Source organism: Eretmochelys imbricata, chromosome 18 (assembly GCF_965152235.1).
Source record: "Eretmochelys imbricata isolate rEreImb1 chromosome 18, rEreImb1.hap1, whole genome shotgun sequence".
Classification (NCBI taxonomy): Eukaryota; Metazoa; Chordata; order Testudines; family Cheloniidae; genus Eretmochelys; species Eretmochelys imbricata.
Genome location: NC_135589.1, coordinates 6,881,429 through 6,900,713, shown reverse-complemented (window position 1 = coordinate 6,900,713; position 19,285 = coordinate 6,881,429). Strand labels below are relative to the sequence as shown.

Genomic DNA, 19,285 nt, shown 5'->3' with positions numbered 1-19,285 from the left:
GCTTGACAGCCTGCCAGCTTGTGGGCTGATCAAATTGTCTTCTCCCCCTTGCTGCAGACAGGGACCCTCACAGAGGAAGGCCTGGATGTCTGGGGCGTCGTTCCCGTGGAGAATAACTGCTTCCTGCCCATCACCCACGAGCCCCGCTGCTTGGCCGATGGCCCCTTGCTGTACTCGCTGGCCACCTGCCACGGTGTGTCTCTGCTGATGGAGCAGCCCATAGGAGACCCCATGGACCTCAAGATGGTGGAATCCACCGGCTGGGTAAGAGGGAGAGGAATCAGGGTGTGAGCCAAAAGGCTTTGGACTGATTTTGGGAGTGCAGGGGGAAGTTTGGAAGCTTTCAGGGGAGTGTGTATTGGCTTGCGTCTTTGGGTGGTTTGCAGAAGTGGTGAGATAGCGGCTGGCCTTCTGTATCCCGCCGAGCCTTGGGGCCCTCCCTCCCCCCCCCCCCATTTGCTTCCTCTTTCCACCTCACCCAACTTCACAGGCTCTGCATCGCAGCCTTCATCCCTCTAGCCAAGAGAGACCAGAAGACACACCTTGGGAAGCCCATTTCTGCTGCAGAGAGGCTGCTGTTGAGGTATTGACTGAAAGAGATAGCCACTAGTTGACTCTACTGGGGAATGTTCAAGAGACCAAATAACCAAGCTCAGCCAGATCTATTGTCTAAAGACAAAGCAATGCGGTACAGGAAAGAGAGAGAATTCTCACAGTGTGGTCAGTTCAGCTTACACAGAAGGTGTGCTCCCCTTAAACTTGCCACCATAGCATGGCTGTTTACAAGTTACACAGTGCTGGTCAAGTTACTTAAAGTTTAACTAACCAGCTGGTGCCAGCTTTGTCTTTGATGCCTCCCTGTGCCTTCTCATCTCTTGCTTTGAATATTGAATTCCAAGCGTTAGGGGGCTTGAAGATACTCCTTACAGCGTTCCTACATCTTACATGATTCCTTGTGCCGCGTTGTTCCTTTGTTCCGGATATTACTTTTTGGTACATGATGTGTAACTCTTGACCGTTTCTGTATTTGCCTATACCAAGTGCTTAGGTATATGTGTCCCAGGCCATCTTGGGATGTATGTCTTAGCATAAGTGAGCAAGAATAAGCATAATCCAACTTAACATGATTGTCCGACACTTATATATCTCATGTTAATACCTTGCAAATAATACCTCGTAATGTGATGTGTGTATAACCCATATGCGTTGGCTAACCGTCCCCCACTTGACAGCGTAATAATTTATATCAGGGTTACACCGTAGCCAAATTAATATATGAGGCAACGGTTAGAGGTTTCATGGCAGATTGACACTGTTTTAGCAAACTGCATAAGCAGCAGTATTAGTACAATTAAAACGAATACACCTTGTCGTAGACGCAAAACCTTCAACACAACTTCTGCCCAAGTGCGGGAAAGTAGTCCCGCCGGGTCACCTGCATGGATAAGGTTATCCAAGGTTTGGGCTGCTTTAAGAATGCCAGTGCTCATCTGAACCAAGTGGAGTATCTTTGTGTTCCGATAAGGTTTTAAAATGCAAAGTTAGGGGATCCCTATATACACTTAAAAACTGGCGCACACATATTTTTTACTTCATCCTGGTGCTGGGACTTACTTCGAACTGTGTATTTATTTTGTAAACCTGGGATGGGCATTAGTATTGTATGACACCGTACCGACCTACGTGGGGAGTAAAACAGAAGTTTTGAGTACAATTATAATTAGTAACTATGCAGTGCTGCCTATTCATATTCTAGGTCGGAGGTGAGCAAACTACGGCCTGTGGGCCACATCCGGCCGGCGGGATCGTCCTGCCCGGCCCCTGAGCTCCCGGCCCCTCCCCTGCAGCCACGCCGGCAGCGCTCTGGCCCGCCGCTCCTGTCGGGCAGCATGGCGGCGTGGCTGGCTCCGGCATGGTAAGGGAGCAGGGCGGTTGGACAAGGGACAGGGGGTCCCGAGGGGCAGTCAGGGGACAGGGAGCAGTTGGATGGGGCAGAGGTTCTGAGGTGGGGGGGGGGCAGTCAGGGAGCAGGGGGAGTTGGATGAGGGTGAGGTCCGGGGGGCGGTTAGGGGGAGGGGTGTGGATAGGGGTTGGGGCACTCAGGGGACAGGGAGTACGGGGGGTTGGATAGAGGGTGGGGTCCTGGGGGGCAGTTAGGGGCGGGGAATCCTGGGAGGGAGTGGTCAGGGGACAAGGAGCAGCAGGGTTAGATGGGTCAGGGGTTCTGAGGGGGGCAGTCAGGGGGCGGGAAGTGGGAGGGGGCGGATAGGGGGCGGGGGCCAGGCTGTTTGGGGAGGCACAGCCTTCCCTACCCGGCCCTCCATACAGTTGCGCAACCCCAGTGTGGCCCTTGGGCCAAAAAGTTTGCCCACCCCTGTTCTAGGTTACTCTTATTGCGGGTGATTGCCTCTTAGCCACTACTGTCTCATGCCATGGGAAGCTTGCTAGCTTTGCTTTCTCATTATACTGGTCCAGGCCTGCATGGGCACACACTGAAGATGCAAAGTGAAAAAGAATTACGTATGTATTGATATTCCTTAACAGAAAAACAGTGATTTTTTCCCCCCTCCAGATTTGCATTGAAACGGGTAGCTTAGGTAGATCCATTTGTTCCTTGTAGATTCCTCTTTTTTTTTTTTTTTTTGGTAACCTACTGAGTGCACAGTAGCCAAGTTATCGAATGTTTCAGTGTCAGTATCTAGTATTTGTAACAATACCGTAAAAGAAATATACACAGAACCAGACACTGAGCAATATGGTTTTAGGATGCAGCGTCACTGACCCCAAAGTACAAATTGTGCAAAAGAGAATTTGTCCGCACAATTTAGTGCATTGCCAATTTATAATTGTTTTTTGTTCTACACAGAGCAATACCACCTTGCTAATTGCTTATCATTAATAAGTAGGGCCCTACCAAATTCACGGCCATGAAAAACGCATCACAGACCATGAAATCTGTCCTTTTGTGTGCTTTTACCCTATAGTATATCGATTTCAGGAGGGGAGACCAGCTTTTCTTAAACTGGGGGTCCTGACCCAAAAGGGAGTTGCAGGGGGTCGCAGCATTGCCACTCTGACTTCTGCACTGCCGCCTTCAGAGCTGGGCGGCTGGAGAGTGGCCGCTGTTGGCCAGGTGCCCAGCTCTGAAGGTAGCGCCCTGCCAGCAGCGCCGAAGTAAGGGTGGCAATACCAGACCGTGCCACCCTTACTTCGGCGCTGCTGCCTTCAGAGCTGGGTGGCCGGACGGCGGCGGCCGCTGACTGAGGGCCCAGCTCTGCTGCTGACGGCGGCTCGGCCCGACGGCGCCTTGGCCTGACGGCTCCTCGGCCCGACGGCGCCTCGGCCCGCCCGGCTCTGAAGGCAGCGCCGTCGCCAGCAGCAGCGCAGGAGTAAGAGGAGAAGTACCACAACTCCCCCTCCTCCCCCCACAACTCCTTTCTGCGCCAGGACCCCTACAATCACAACACCGTGACTTTTCAGCTTTAAAGAGTTGAAATCATGACATTTATGATTTATTTTTTTTTAAATCCTATGGCCACGAAATTGATCAAAATGGACTGAATTTTAGGCAGATTAAGCAGGTTTTCCTTTTGAATCTTATGGTAGTTAATGCATAACTCCCACAAGCAGCTCATTTAATTTTGGGGTTTTTTTACCTACACAGTTTTTCCTGATTATCTTACTATCCTTTGTGACTAATTCATAGATTTTTTTCTTGTTTGGTTAACCAGTTTAGCAGTGTTATGCCTCTTATATAGCACATCCCATGTTTATAATAGCTCGGTCCTCCGTGTCACAAACGATTGGTTTAGAGACCGTTTCAGCTGCCCGATGTTCAAAATAGTTCATGACTTTTTTTTATTTTCTATAGCAGCCCTGTTCCAGATAGACATTTTAGATCCAAATAGTCCTGAAATACAATCAATAATTCCATCTCGTTTTTGGAGTCTCCTATTTGAAAGATGCCAGACTGTAGAACAGTCTTTTGCCCAGCTATTGAGTTTTATGCACAATCTTGATAAGACGCTATTATACTAATTAACAAAGACTGCCCACAATGATACGTTTGCTTTTAAACAAAAAACAAATTTAGCTATATTCTAATGAGAGAGAGTCAAAACCACAGGTGTATGCATAAACCCACTGTATTTAATAATATACGGTTTAAATAAGTTAGCCCTGCCCTGACTAGTGGTCTCTTTAATGGTTCTATAGTTCATTGCTTACACAGTCGTCCATAGATGGTAGGTTGAAGTGGTTTAAGAACTTAACATTATTAAGGCAATTCTAACCATCAGAGGAGTGAAGTTTTGGAATAGCCTTCCAAGGGAAGCAGTGAGGGCAAAAGACCTATCTGGCTTTAAGATTATCCTCAATAAGTTTATGGAGGAGATGGTATGATGGGATAACATGATTTGGGCAATTAATTGATTTTTAAATATTCATGGTAAATAGGCCCAATGGCCTGTCATAGGATGTTAGATGGGGTAGGATCTGAGTTACTACAGAAAATTCTTTCCTGGGTATCTGGCTGGTGAATCTTGCCCATATGTTCAGGGTTTAGCTGATCGCCATATATGGGGTCGGGAAGGAATTTTCCTCCAGGGCAGATTGGAAGAGGCACTGGAGGTTTTTTGCCTTCCTCTGTAGCATGGGGCACGGGTCACTTGCTGGAGGATTCTCTGCTCCTTGAAGTCTTTAAACCACGATTTGAGGACTTCAATAGCTCAGACATAGGTAAGAGGTTTTTCATAGGAGTGGGTGGGTGAGATTCTGTGGCCTGCGTTGTGCAGGAGGTCGGACTAGATGATCATAATGGTCCCTTCTGACCTTAATATCTATGAATCTATAAGTGTAGTTGGCCAATCTGTAATTTATAAAGCACTTTATCTTTTCTGTTTCTTCGGACGCCTGGGAGTTTCTTCCCTGTTCACTGATATATTCTTGTCTCTGGTTTGTGGGATTCACCTTTCAACTGCTTAAGTTGGCTAACTTGATAAATTTCTCCACATTTCTTTTGTTTCCAGTAACCCAAATTTATATACAGATGAGCTCAGTTTATTTACCATGTAATAGGGACCAAGTCATTTATAACACGAGTTATGCTTTGGTACAGCATATGACAGAAGCATGACCTGGTTCTTTTTTTTTTTTTATTCCTTTGTTATATATAATTTATTTGTACTTCCTTAACATGGGCGTTACTAGTTTTCCGTAATAAATATAGTACTTGACAGCTCAGTCTGATGCTCGCTATCTTCTGTGAGAAGATGTATTGCTCTTCCTCCTGCCCCAAGCACTCTGTTTTAAGAAGAGAGTTAGCAATAGACTTTTTACCCAAGCTTTGGAGAGTTAATTTGCTTGTTGTAGCAATTAAACTTTCGGCCAATATTTGAAAGCACAAACTTTAATAATCAACACTTTTGTCAACAGAGCACAAAAGAAAACAGTGTAAAAACTAAAGCAAAATGAGGTTTAAATGCAGATTTATTCGAACACATTGAGGGTAATGAACTTTTATGACATTTGCTGATGCTTGAGAGAGACCGACGGAACCCTGTTGCAGTTTATTTGATTAGCTATCATGTTTTGCAGTATAACCAGACATACTGTGTATATTTTTTAATAAAAAATTAGCTATGGCCTAGCTATAACTATATTTTAATAGTGATAAAGGCACAAACAGGTTTATAAAGCCTTTAAAAAGTTATGGTTTTATTAATATTTTTGCCTCAATATTGAGGTTCTCCCCTTCAGTTTTTTTATTTTTTTGCTTTGAGCAAAAAAGCTTTGATTAATAATAAAAAAGAAACCTTTGTCTGCAATTGAATTGTTTAGTGGGGCAGAAATATATGTACATATATTAATCACTGTCGCCTTTTAGAGCTTTGCAAAAAATTGAATTGGTATTGTGAGGAAATGGTTATAACCCAACCACTGGGTTAAAATACTGTGGGACCACTAATATATATTTGATAACGAGTGCAAATTTGATTTTTGTTGTAACAAAGTAAAATCAAAAAGTCATATGGCACACGCACTGTGCATAAAAGATAGGACAAGCTTACGATTAAAGACGAGTGGTGTCAAAATTGTATTTATACTTCTACAAGCTAAGTCGTTAAGATCTTAATGTTAAGGCAATGTATTTTAGAAAACAAACATTAAAAGAATTAAATACGTAATATGGCAGGTTCTTTGTTTTGTTACCTTTTTATTTAAAACTACTTATAAGAATTGATAAAAATCCCTATGAAGTTATTTGCTTACGTCTTTGTATTAGTTTAATTAACTTAAGGCATTTTACGTTACTTTTACCTTAAGAATACTACTGTATAGGAATAAAAAAAACCACCATGTTTCATATATTAGTGGCTAGTTTTTAGAATTAGCATTTTTGTTTCTTGGCAACCATATCTTCGGGAAAGTTTGGAGTTCCTTTAGTTGTTGCATTCCTGAAGGGTTAAACCTATTAGTCTTGCTGGACTTATTTAAAGTAAAGTTTTTATTTGAAGTACTTTGATTATTTCTTTGTTGATTTTTTTTTTTCCGTTTCCCCCATCTCTTTGTGCAGTGGGTGTTTCTGTAATAACTATAACCCTTAAAACAAAGGGGGAGGACAGAGATGGAGGAAGCAGCATAGGAAGGGAGGGAAGCATAAGCCAGTGGAGATTAATTAACTTTGTGAGGGCATTTGAAAGTACAGCACCAGCAAGCGTAGCAAACTGAGCTGAGTGAATAGTACAAGAGAAGAAAAGAAAGGGTGCGAGGGGCGGGACAGAGAAAGGACATAAAGGAAAAACCTGACCCAAATGTAAAAATGTTAGTGAAAGAAGGTTATGCCGTTAGCTCTGTAGCCAGTGACTTCACTTTATCATTCATTTATTGTGCGATGTTAGGATTAACTAACACGTCGTGTCCTATATAATCACTGTATGTGAAATAGATTTAAATTGTTGGATTAGAGCACTATAGGATTGATTAGTAGTTAGAAGGGAGAAGTATGCATTAGGTATCTAAGTAAGGAGGGCTGAAATTTAAGGCCTACAGGCGGAAACCTGTAAAATGCCAGCTTCGCCGTGCTAAGCCATAGGTTTAAGAAATGCTTGACATAAGTAAGTGACCAAAGAATGACCCTGATGCCACAAGATTACGGGAAACGAGGTGCCAATGGGTGGAACTGCAAAAAATTATCAGTAATTTTTTTTGCTTACAAGATACCCAGTAGTTATATTTTTCTAACACACGCCCTGGATTGGGTTCTCGGACTGGGGGTCGGGACCCCTCAGGGGGTCGCGAGGTTATTACCTGGGGAGTCGCGAGCCGTCAGCCTCCACCCCAAACCCCGCCTTGCCTCCCGCATTTATAATGGTGTTAAATATATAAAAATGTGTTTTTCATTAATAAGGGGGGTTGCACTCAGAGGCTTTCTGTGTGAAAGGGGTCACCAGGACAAAAGTCTGAGAACCCCTGCCCTCACCGCAGGGTGCACTGTGTGTGTAAATGCTAATGAGGTGTAGTTAGAATCACGTTATAAAAAGAGGGTGCCCAGATTGGGTAAAATGAGTTCCCTACGGGAAAACTCCAGCAGGAACCATCCCTCTACTGAGGCTCAATGGGCAAGGCAGCCATCAGAGTTTAAGAGTATCATTAAGGATGTGAGTCCTGTATAATTATATTTGTAGCTCGTGCATTGGTCTTTATAGGATTTCTATACGCTTGGATAATTATAAGCGTAATTGTAACGTTAATAACGTTGATAAAACAGACTAGACCTTGTACTTGTGAATGTCTGTGTGGTGGTCACTCTCCTTGATCTTTGTGATCCTAGAGACTATAATCTGAAGCAAGTCGCAGAGGTGACTTCGTTCTTTTGAGCTTGAAACTGTAGTGACCAGAGACGAACCTGCAGTGGTGTCTTACCACTTTACTACATTCACTTTAAATCAAATAAAAAGTTACAGCTCTGAGAAGGGAGTGGGATCTGGTGGGTTAGAGCGTGGGGGGGGGGGGGGGCTGGGAGCCAGGACACCTGCGTTTTATCCCCACTCTGGGAGGAGAGTGAGCACTGCTACTGTCCCTGCACAACCTGAATTTGTTCCCCAAGTCTCTGTTGCTTGTGCCTGCACTCCTAATGCTCTTTCTTGCTGCAGTTAACTGTTTCTGGGCCACTTAGTCCAAGTTTTAAGGCTTTTTAACCTGTCTTTGCCAGCCTAACTTCTATCCCTCTTGTTGGCTGTACCTTACCTGACAATCTCCTGGTCTTCCCTTCACTTCTTGTAAACTGTAAGCAAGGTACAACTGCATTACAGTTGCTGATATTGTCGGTTTGCTGTTTTAATTTCCTCCTTTGATCTCATTCTAGCTTTAACCTCCTTTTAGTCCTTTGACTTGTTTCCTTCTTTGTTTAACTTTCATTTCACAAAAAGGTTTCAGAGTAACAGCCGTGTTAGTCTGTATTCGCAAAAAGTTAGTCTGTATTCCCAAACCGGTTTGTGGGGGTGGGGGAGAAAACCTGGATTTGTGCTGGAAATGGCCCAACTTGATTATCATACACATTGTAAGGAGAGCGATCACTTTAGATAAGCTATTAGCAGCAGGAGAGTGGGGTGGGAGGAGGTATTTTTTCATGCTTTGTGTGTACATAAAAAGATCTTCTACACTTTCCATAGTATGCATCTGATGAAGTGAGCTGTAGCTCACGAAAGCTTATGCTCAAATAAATTGGTTAGTCTCTAAGGTGCCACAGGTACTCCTTTTCATTTCACAGAAAGAATCCCAGGGTTGTGACCCGCGTGGGTGAACCAGCCCCATAATTAGTTACATGTTTTCATACAAAAGATTCTAGAGCTCTTTTATGATGGTTTTTGGCCATCATTACTGCTAATTCTCGGGTTTTGGCATTTTGCTGTTTTAACGTTTGTCGTATCTGGGCATTCAGCCCAGAAAAAGATTGCCTTGTAATTAGTCTTTCTGTATTCTTAAAGTATGACTTTATGCCCAGAAAAATAGTTTGCTTTTATTAGTTTAACTGGTTATTTAAGGTGTTGTGCCAATTTAACACTTATTATAAACCCTCCTTACCCCCCCCCCAAACGGGCTAGCCTGCTGCACGTGTAGTTAGGACCGCTAGCCCCCAAAATCCAACCACTATGAGATTGCTATCCTGAATTCAAATGGCCCATTGCCCCATGCCAAATTGGTTTAGCAAACGGCTCCTGCCTGGCTCGCCAACTATTCACTGAAAGGTGTAACCAACTAATTGGCTACATTTGTGGTTCAATATTAATAATGTTCAAGAGACCCAATAAATCTGGCTGAGCTTGGTTATTGTCCAAAGACAAAGTAATATGGTACAGGAAAGAAAGAGTTAATGCATCACCAGTTCTTCCCAGGAAGTGAATTCTGGCTTCATGTTCAGTTCACCTTATGCAGAAGAGGTGCTTCCCAAATGCCCACTTAAACTAGCCATCGTTTATAGCATGGGTGTTTACAAGTTACACAGCACTGTTCATATCACTTAAACTTCATGTTGAACTAGCCAGCTGGTACCAGCTTTGTTTGGTGCTTCCCTGTATCTTCCCATCTCTTATTTTGAATAATAAATGCCAGGCATTACAGGGTTTAAAGATACTCCCTAAAGCAGGGGCGGGCAAACTTTTTGGCCTGAGGGCCGCATCGGGTTTCTGAAATTGTATGGAGGGCCAGTTAGGGGAGGCTGTGCCTTCCCAAACAGCCAGGCATGGCTTGGTCCCTGCCCCCTATCCAACGCGCCCCCCCCCCCCCCGCTTCTCACCCCCTGACCGCCCCCGGACCCCCCGCCCCTAACTGCCCCCCGCCGCCCCAGCCAACTCCCCTCTCCTTCCTGACTGCCCCCCCAGGACCCCTGCCCCATCCAACCGCCCCTTCTCCTTGACTAACCCCACCACCCCATCCAACCGCCCCCTCTTTCCTGATTGTCCCCCCGGGATCCCTGCCCCCATTCAACCACCCTGCTCCCCGCCCTCTGACCGCCCCAACCCCTATCCACATCCCCGCCCCCGGACCACCACCCCCGAACTCCCCTGCCCTCTCTCCAACCCCCCCGCTCCTTGCCTCCTTACTGCGCTGCCTGGAGCACCAGTGGCTGGCGGCGCTACAGCTGAACCGCCCGGCTGGAGCCAGCCGTACAGCGCGGAGCGCTGGGTCAGGCCGGGCTCTGCAGCTACGCTGCTCCGGGAGCTCGCGGCCCCTCCCCACCCCCGCCCGGAGGGTTGCGATGGCAGTGCAGTGAGCTGAGGCTGCGGTGGGAGGGGGAACAGCAGGGGAGGGGCTGGGGGCAAGCAACCTGGGCCAGGAGCTCAGGGGCCGGACAGGACGGTCCCACGGGCCGTAGTTTGCCCACCTCTGCCCTAAAGCGTTCCGACATCTTACACTATTTCCTTGCACCGCATTGTACTTTTGTTCCAGATATTGCATGTTAGTACATGATGCTTGTCCCTAACTCTTAACGGTTTCTGTATTTGCCTATGCCAAGTGCTAAGCTGTACTTGTCCCAGGGCATTGTGGGGTATACGCCTTAGCACAAGTGAGCAGGAATAAGCATAATTCATAAGGAAGTGTTGTTTGCTACTTCTCATAGCACAAGAACTAGGGGTCACCAAATAAAATTAATAGGCAGCAGGTTTAAAACAATCAAAAGGAAGTATTTCTTCACACAACGCAGTCAACCTGTGGAACTCCTTGCCAGAGGATGTTGTGAAGGCCAAGACCATAACAGGGTTAAAAAAAGAACTAGATAAATTCATGGAGGATAGGTCCATCAATGGCTATTAGGCAGGATGGGCAGGGATGGGGTCCCTCGTCTCTGTTGCCAGAAGCTGGGAATGGGTTGCGGGGATGGATCCCTTGGTGATGACCTGTTCTGTTCATTCCCTCTGGGGCACCTGGCATTGGTCACTGTCAGAGGACAGGACACTGGGCTAGGTGGTCTGACCCAGTTGGGCCATTCTTATGTTCTTATAATTCATACCCAACACAGACACACTATTAATACCATGAGCATAATACCTATTAATGTGATGTGTGTTTGTGTGTAATCTGTATGAACTGGCTCCAGGGCATTTTCCCTCACCCCCACTTTTGCTCTCAAAGTGCAGGACTCTGGCACTGAATCTCAGGCCTCCTGTGTAGCAAAGCGAGAGGTCCTTGGATGGCCTCGCTCTCCATGTTTGTTTGCTGCCCACCTCACCTGGGAACTGTTCAGGGCATCCACTGGCCTGAAGGGAGAGATGGAGACATTGGGGCAAAGAAGTGTTTGCCACCAGCTTGGTTTGTAGCTGAAAGCACTTTGCCTCACATGAATTGTCTGTGCATTGAAAGGTCTGGAGTGTGTCCAGCCCATGTGACTTAGTTCAGAGGGACGTGATCGTTCCCCTCTATTCGACATTGGTGAGGCCTCATCTGGAGTACTGTGTCCAGTTTGGGCCCCACACTACAAGAAGGATGTGGAAAAATTGGAAAGAGTCCAGCGGAGGGCAACAAAAATGATTAAGGGACTGGAACACATGAGTTATGAGGAGAGGCTGAAGGAACTGGGGATGTTTAGTCTTCAGAAGAGAAGAATGAGGGGGGATTTGATAGCTGCTTTCAACTACCTGAAAGGGGGTTCCAAAGAGGATGACTCTAGACTGTTCTCAGTGGTAGCAGATGGCAGAACAAGGAGTAATGGTCTCAAATTGCAGTGGGGGAGGTTTAGGTTGGATATTAGGAAAAACTTTTTCTCTAGGAGGGTGGTGAAACACTGGAATGTGTTACCTAGGGAGGTGGTGGAATCTCCTTCTTTTGAGGTTTTTAAGGTCAGGCTTGACAAAGCCCTGGCTGGGATGATTTAGTCGGGGATCAGTCCTGCTTTGAGCAGGGGGTTGGACTAGATGACCTCCTGAGGTCCCTTCCAACCCTGATATTCTATGATTCTATGAACATTGATCGTGGGAGTTGTGTCTAGAATAGCTACAGAACCAATAACACCGATGAAAGTCTTGTGTCTCACCCAACAATGTTACCAGGCTCTGTCATTGTTGAGCAAGGTGGTGCCCTCAGTTGGGAAAGTCGAGAAAAAGCCACTTAAATTGCAGCACTTTGTTTTTCCAACAACACATTTAGTCTACTCAAAGCCTCTCCAGCAGTGTATAAATAACAGTGCTGTGTAAGTACTTCAGGGAGGCCATAGCAAAGCCCTGAAGAGGATTGTTTGTCTGCACTGGGTCCAGTAACAACACACAGACTGGTAGGTTAAAAAATGTAGTTATTTAGGCTACAGTTTAGGGAAAGATTCCAAAGATTCACGGGGCCCCATTCGTGAAAAAAGTCGGGGCCCCAAGTCCAACCCCTGGAGAGGTGGTCAGAGCACAATTCCTGGAAATGTTCAAAGAGAGGTTAGATGAGACACAGTCTGTCCCCACTTGCCTGCCTCATGGATCAGGTGTGACTGAATGAATGAAACAGGCATTCCGCTGCAGGCAGGAGCTGTGGAGAGGCGACTCCTGCAGCTGGGGAGAGCTGGATTTTTTTTCTTTTTTAAACATCATATCAGTAGATCTAAAAGGTCAACATGTTTTCGAGTTACTCTCTTCCATCCAGCACTGTCCTGGCTCCTGTGTCTGTGCGTTAAAGCCATGGAAGCACCAGCTCCATCAGCAAAGCTAAGGGTATGTCTACACAGCATTCTGGAGCAAGCCTCCCAGACAGGGTCGACGGATTAAAGGGGCTTGTGCTAGTGTTTGAAAAACAGCCGTAGAGACACTGCTTTGAAGTCGCAACTTGGACTCTGAAGCCCACCCCCTAACCAAGGCTTCAAGTGCTAGCACGAGCCCCTCGACCCTGGCTGGGAGGCTCACTCCAAAATGCTGTGTAGACATATCCTAAGAGGCCACATCTGAAATGCAAATCGCTGCCTTTGTTTAGCGAGCCCATTGGTTTTGTGTGGCTCGGTGCTGTGAGCTCAGCTGTTGGGTGGGGAATAGATGCTGGGCTTGCAGAGAAGGGGCATCTTCTAAAGTGCCTGACTTTGTTGGTTTCAGACCCTGGAGGAGTCCACGTGGGAGGAGGCCAAACTGCGTGCAGTCCAGCACTTCGGGACAAAGGTCCTAGCGGTGATGAGGCCGCCCCCTCTGGAAGAACAGCCCCACGGCATGGTAAGCCCCTGCTTAGCTGGTGTCCTGATTGCACAGGGATGGAAGTGCCATGGCTGGAGTGGGAGGGAGGGGATGTTTTGTACTGTACTTCAGAGGGGAGCAGCTTAGTTTCTCTTAACTACTAGGCTGGCACCTGCTGCTGGGGTGACATAGATTCCATGGCCACAGAGGACCATTGTGATCATCTGGTCTGAGCCCTGGCTAACACAGGCCGGAGAACTGCCCCAAAGCAATTCCCAGCACGTACCTCCTAGAAAACACGTCCACTTCTGATTCCAAAATAGCCAGTGATGGAGAATCCATCATGACCCTGGGTAAATTGTTTCAAGGGTTAACCCCCTCGCTGCTAAAAATCGATGCTCCACTTGCAGTCTGAAATTGTCTAGGCTCACGTCCAGGCCTTTCTCTGCCACACCAAGGAGCTCACGTAGAAGAGGCACCAGAGCTGAGCGTATTGTTTTGGTTCGGGGACCTCAGCAAAAAATCCCGGGGGGATCAGCTCACTTCGAACCATACTGAATTCTTTCAACATTTCATCAAATTGAAAACTCCAAAACCCTTTTGTTTCAGATCAACCAAAACCTCTCAGGTCGATTCAGAATGAAATTTTTCCCTTTTTGTTTCAAGTGGACCAAAAGGTTATGGGGCAGGGACGGATAGCTCAGTGGTTTGAGCACTGGCCTGCTAAACCCAGGGTTGTGATTCAATCCTTGAGGGGGTCATTTAGAGATCTAGCGTAAAAATTGGGGATTGGTCCCGCTTTGAACAGGGGGTTGGACTAGATGACCTCCTGAGGTCCCTTCCAACCCTGATATTCTGTGAAAATAAATTTTTTTTTCAGGTTTTCCATTTTGATTTGGTCATTTTCGGGAGGGTTTTTTTTTTTGCTTTTTTAAATTGGCCAAATATGAGTTTGAAACACTGGTCCCAAATGAAAAGTTGAAATGAAACATTTTAACACTAAAAAATAATCATTTTTCAGTCGAAATTGTTTAGCCAAATTCGACCTGAATTCGTGAATAGTTTCAGAGCTCACCAACATGCATTTTTGACACCCCCAAAAAACAAAATCTCCCACGGCTCCCATTCAGATGTGCCATTCCTACCATCCCGGGAGCAAGCAGTGCTTCTGGCGGGTGGGTATGCACCACCTTGTGACTGGAACCCTGCCACCCACGGCTGATGTGCCATGTAATCTTAGTGTCGCTCGGCACTGTCAGGGCATGTCACTGGATTCCATTCCCTCCCCAGAAACACAAGGTATCCGCTGGGATTCTCCGTCGGTTCCCGTTCTCCTCTTCCCTGCAGAGGATGAGCGTCCTGGTGAAGCTGCCTGGCGACGCCCCTTCGGAGGCATACATGAAGGGGGCTCCAGAGATGGTGGCCAGTCTCTGTAAGGAAGAAACAGGTAAAGGGCAGGGACCCACATCTCACAGCTAGGGATGTCTGACCTGCCTGCTGGGCTTGGCAGTCGGCAGTGGAAACCACCCGTTAGCATTTCCCTTTGCTCTCCAAAGACAACCTAGAGAGGAGGCAAATGGTTCAAATTTCATGAGCAGCAACAATAGTGACACCTCTGTTTATGGCAGCCTGATGTTGGAGGCCATTGTCTATAGCAGACCAAGCAAGGAGATCAGCTGTTAGGACTTGGAGGGCGGGAGGAGCAGGTACTCACTGAGCAAGGCTAAGAATCTCTGCCATCCAAATCTCTCTAGATCATGTACCTTGATTGCCAGCTATTTCAACTTCCTGGCCCCTTATCTTGGGAGGAAAAGGGAGGAGATCAAGCCACCCTGTGGGCAGTAGGTGAAATGAGTTGCCTCTTGAATTTCCAGTAGCCCTGAAAGTGCTGATATACACTAGATCAGCCATTGTTCCCAGACTCACTCTGCATGAGGTCCCAGGGACCTTGGACGTAGTCTGCATTTCTGAACTGATACAGCCCTTTTTTGCAGTCCCTCTGGATTTCTCCCAGTTGTTACGACACTACACTACAGATGGTTTCCGGGTCCTGGGGCTAGCCTACAAAACGCTAACTACCGTCAAAACCTTTGAAGAAGCTCAGCAGCTGACTAGGTGTGTGAGCCTGCATGAAGTTTTCCTTCCTTCTCACTTTCCTCTCCTCCTTTTGTTCCTTGTATGAGCCTTGGGGCACTTCAAGTTCCCTGAGTCAGCTAGAGCTGGGCAAAAGTTTTTGACCAAAATTCTTTTCTGAGAAGAAAAAAGTTGCTTAGTTACTACACTGTACCGCTCCACAAATTTGTGTCTGTTTCACTGAGTTGTTTCAGCTGGGTTGGGGAGGAAAACCCATAAATAATAATCAAACAATGGATGTGTTTGGGGTTTTTTTTGTTTTGTTTTTTTTTATCCAAGGCTTCATTTAGAAATGTTCTTTAATTTTATTAAACTGTTCAAAACTGTTGAAAAATGGTCAAATGTTTCATTCAACCCAAAATGATTTTTTTGTCTGTTTGGAATTGTCAGCAAACATAAAAATCACTTCTTGGGATCACTCCAGGGTCAGCATTGAAACAAAACTCAGTTCCTGGAAGGTCTCTGTCCTGTGTAATAGGAGATCAGGCTAGATGATCGCAATGGTCCCTTCTGATCTGAATCTATGAATATTAGGAGATCTAAACGGCTTTTAAAGGATCAGATACTAAAGTAATGGCCAGTCTAATTCACTCCCCTAATCTTGTTTTGGCATCCGACACTTATGCCAAGTGCCATCTTGTGTCCTGACAGGGATGCCATAGAGAGTGGAATGACTCTCCTTGGCTTCCTCGTGATGAGAAACGTTCTCAAGGCGGAGACGGCCCCCGTGATCCACCTGCTGAGAAATGCAAACATCCGCACCATCATGGTGACAGGTAACCAGCAGAGCTGCTTCTGGGGTTGGGACAGGAGAGGCCGGATCTGTGGAAGAGATCACGGGTTTAAAGCTTATTGCAACTGCAAAGGAGTAAACAGCCTTTCTTATAAGTGTGGGGTCTAATGGTTAGAGCAGAGGACTGGGAGCCAGGAGTCCTTGGTTCTATTTTTGGCTCTGCCACTGACTCCCTGTCCTTGGGCAAGTTGCTCTGTTCCTTAGTTTAGTCATCTGTAAAATGGAGCTAGCAAAACAGACCCCTTCACAGTGGGAGGGGGACTTGGAGGCTCATGTGTCCACAGTCCCTTATTTATTAACAACCTTGGCAAGATCAGCAGTGTTAAGTCTGGTTCTGGTTGTGAAACCATGAGCTAATGCAGCACTGTTCTGAGAGGTGTGAACTCCCCCATTCCTCTCTCCTTGCCAGGGGACAACATGCTGACCGCAGTGAACGTGGCCAAGAGCTGCCGGATGGTGGAGCTGAAGGAGCGGGTGGTTTTCGTGAATGCCTCGCCACCCAGCCACGACAAACCCGCCACCCTCAAATTCATCCTCTCCGATGACCCCCAGGGGCAAGAGCAGCCACAGGTGAGTCTCGGCTGGGACTGTGGGAAAACCCAACAGCCTTGTGTGTGAATCCCTGCCCCCCATGCAATACTATGGGTTATGGAACAAACAGGGCCATGCAAGAGCCCTCTTCCGTCCCCTTCTCCCCCAGCTGGGCTTGTGAGGCATCCAGCTGGTTCAGTGGTGAGCAGAGAGCTGGATGCCACATGCCCCATAGCTCCAGGACTCCAGGGCCCTGCAGTGGGGTTCAGTAACTTGCCCTCGTCTGTTCCTCTTCTTTATTATCTGCAGTGTCATGTTGCCCCGAGGCCCCTGTCTGGAGCTGGGCCCCATTGTGCTGGGAGCTGTACACGTGTCCTATATCTTGCTCCTGCAGGCAGGCTGGTTCCCCACCCCCAAGAACATACTCATCCCCTAGCTGTAGCTGACCCCCTTACGCCGGAACAGGCAGGCCCAGGCCGGAGCACGGCAGGCGCAGCTGCTCCAAACTTCCGGCTGCTTTAGGCAGTGGGATCCGATCTACCCTGCACTTCCTCAGCCAGGGCAGGGCACGTCAAAGGAGCCACTGCTCGGGCTCAGCGAGCTGGGGACTGGGTCGTGGATCGGGGTGTGACCCTGATTTGGGGCCGACGGGGGTGGCTCAGCTCAATCAAAATCCAGCTCTTGTTTGGGTGTGGAGAGGGGTGATCTCCCTCGGCCATCTCTCCCCGGCTGCTGATCACAGACGCTGGGGCTAGGTTAGACTGTGGAAAGAAGTGAAGTCCACGAAGAGCTGAGCGGCTGGTGGTGTGGTTTGCTCTGCAGGGCCTGTACCAGCAGGATGGCTGTTTCCTCGAGCAGCAGCCCTGCCACTTAGCACTGAATGGGAAATCCTTCGCTGTGGTTTGTGAACACTTCCCCCACCTGCTACCCAGGGTGAGTCCTTCCCTCTCCCGCCGTCTCATGGAAACAGCCTGCTGGTGGTGAAGCCTGCATTGCAGCTGCAGGGCAGTGGGGATGGCGAAGGTCTCCTGCCCACCACCAGTCTGTGCTTGACACTTCTCCTTGTTTTCTGCCCGTGCCTGGCAGTAGCGGAACAGAGGCGCACAAGCTGCAGCGTTCCCGGACTGCCATAAGTGTATCTCCCTACAGATCGTGTAAGGAGGCAGCCCCTGCCCTGTGGGATTTCAGCGCCCTGTTTCATTGCAGCTAGGAGCATGGGTGATGCATGAACTGCCGGCTGAGGGAGGCTAGCCTGTGGCCCCACCCCTTCCGCCCAAGACCCTGCACCCGCCAGAGCCCCCACAACCGCGGCCACCAGCCCTTGCACCCAGCTAGCGCCCCCGAGCACCAGGAGGGCAGGGAGCAGAGCTGCAGCCCAAGTCAGGAGCATGGGTGGGGCCACACCTGGCTGTTTTGGAAGGCACAGCCTTCCCCAGCCTAGGATACCACCACCCATGGCTAGGAACCTCTCCTACGGGTAGCTCCTTGGGTTCCTGTCATAACTGGTCATTTATGAGGCGTCTCCTGGACCAAACACTCCCGAGTCCCCATGGGAACCAGCAGTGGATACTGCATGGCCACATTGCTTGCCCCGACCTAACCACTGTGGAAACAATCCAGGGACCAGAGTCACAACAGCGAGGAGAATGGCCCTTCTCTCGGGCAGCAGCCACGCCCATCGTCCCACAGCCACTCCCATCGTCCCATTGCCTTAAAGCAATGGTCCATTAGTCTCTACTGAGTAGCCACACTGGTTGTAGCTCTGCTTACATGCTTCTGATGTCATGACTTACCTGACCATGAAGCCCTTTCCCTTTCAGATCCTGATTCAGGCCACGATTTTCGCTCGCATGTTGCCTGACCAGAAAACACAGCTGGTTTACAGTTTACAAGACCTCAAGTAAGTTGGGGGGAAGAGGAGGGTGACAGGACGGTTTAAGACCTAACACTTCCTTCCAAAGCGACGTCTTGTCAATGCAAAGTGGTACACTTCCTTTCTCATGGGCTATTGGCAACTGTGAAATCACCTTCTGACCGACCACACCATCGGATCCATTTCCATCTTTTCCCTCCCCCACCCAAAAACTGGGGGTTACCCTACTTTCATGCTGCAAAACCTGGATCCATCTTTTTCCCCAAATTCACAGGGGAATTTATAGAGGAGGGGGTCTGAGCTGTGATGTTCAAATCGGAGTTTTCCCCAAGATCTGAGCTTGTTGAGGGCCTGGCTTTTGATCCATATCCATCTCTGGTTTCTCTAGGCAGGTGGAAACAATGATTTTTCTAACTACAGATTGCGGGGGAGAGATAAGAAGTTCATGATTCAAGAAACCCTTAGGAAAGCCGTAGAGGACTCGGAACCAAAATGCTATGGTGCTTTGGCCGTTTTGGAAGTGGAGATCTTGGGGTTTTTTTAGCTAGAGGGACATACATTTAGTTAATCTAAGTAATTGAGAAATTAGCGCATTTGTCCTTAAAGCTGAATTGACTTCTCTTATTGATTTGAGTCTAAACAGTTTTAAGTAGAGTTATTGTGGGGGGATGGAAGATTTTTTTAAAATAAAATAAGCATTTCAACTTCTTTTTCAGGTTTGTTTTTAGTACCTACATAGGTCCAAAGAAATTTAAGAAGTGACTTGATCACAGTCCGCTAGTATGTATGTGGTGGTCGGCATTTCTGTTGCTTTTTCAT

The 19,285-nt window shown here is 47.5% G+C and overlaps 1 protein-coding gene across 2 annotated transcripts in view; it reads left to right on the top strand.

Moving 5' to 3' along the window:
- Positions 1-19,285, top strand: part of ATP13A2 (ATPase cation transporting 13A2) — a 69,908-nt gene that overhangs the window by 44,217 nt on the left and 6,406 nt on the right. For both annotated transcript variants that reach the window (XM_077837046.1, XM_077837047.1), the window contains 8 exons: positions 58-264; positions 13,062-13,175; positions 14,427-14,583; positions 15,131-15,251; positions 15,921-16,045; positions 16,472-16,632; positions 17,416-17,526; positions 18,414-18,493. In XM_077837046.1, the coding sequence (XP_077693172.1) occupies positions 58-264; positions 13,062-13,175; positions 14,427-14,583; positions 15,131-15,251; positions 15,921-16,045; positions 16,472-16,632; positions 17,416-17,526; positions 18,414-18,493 (1,076 nt within the window). The remainder of the gene's footprint in view (positions 1-57; positions 265-13,061; positions 13,176-14,426; positions 14,584-15,130; positions 15,252-15,920; positions 16,046-16,471; positions 16,633-17,415; positions 17,527-18,413; positions 18,494-19,285) is intronic.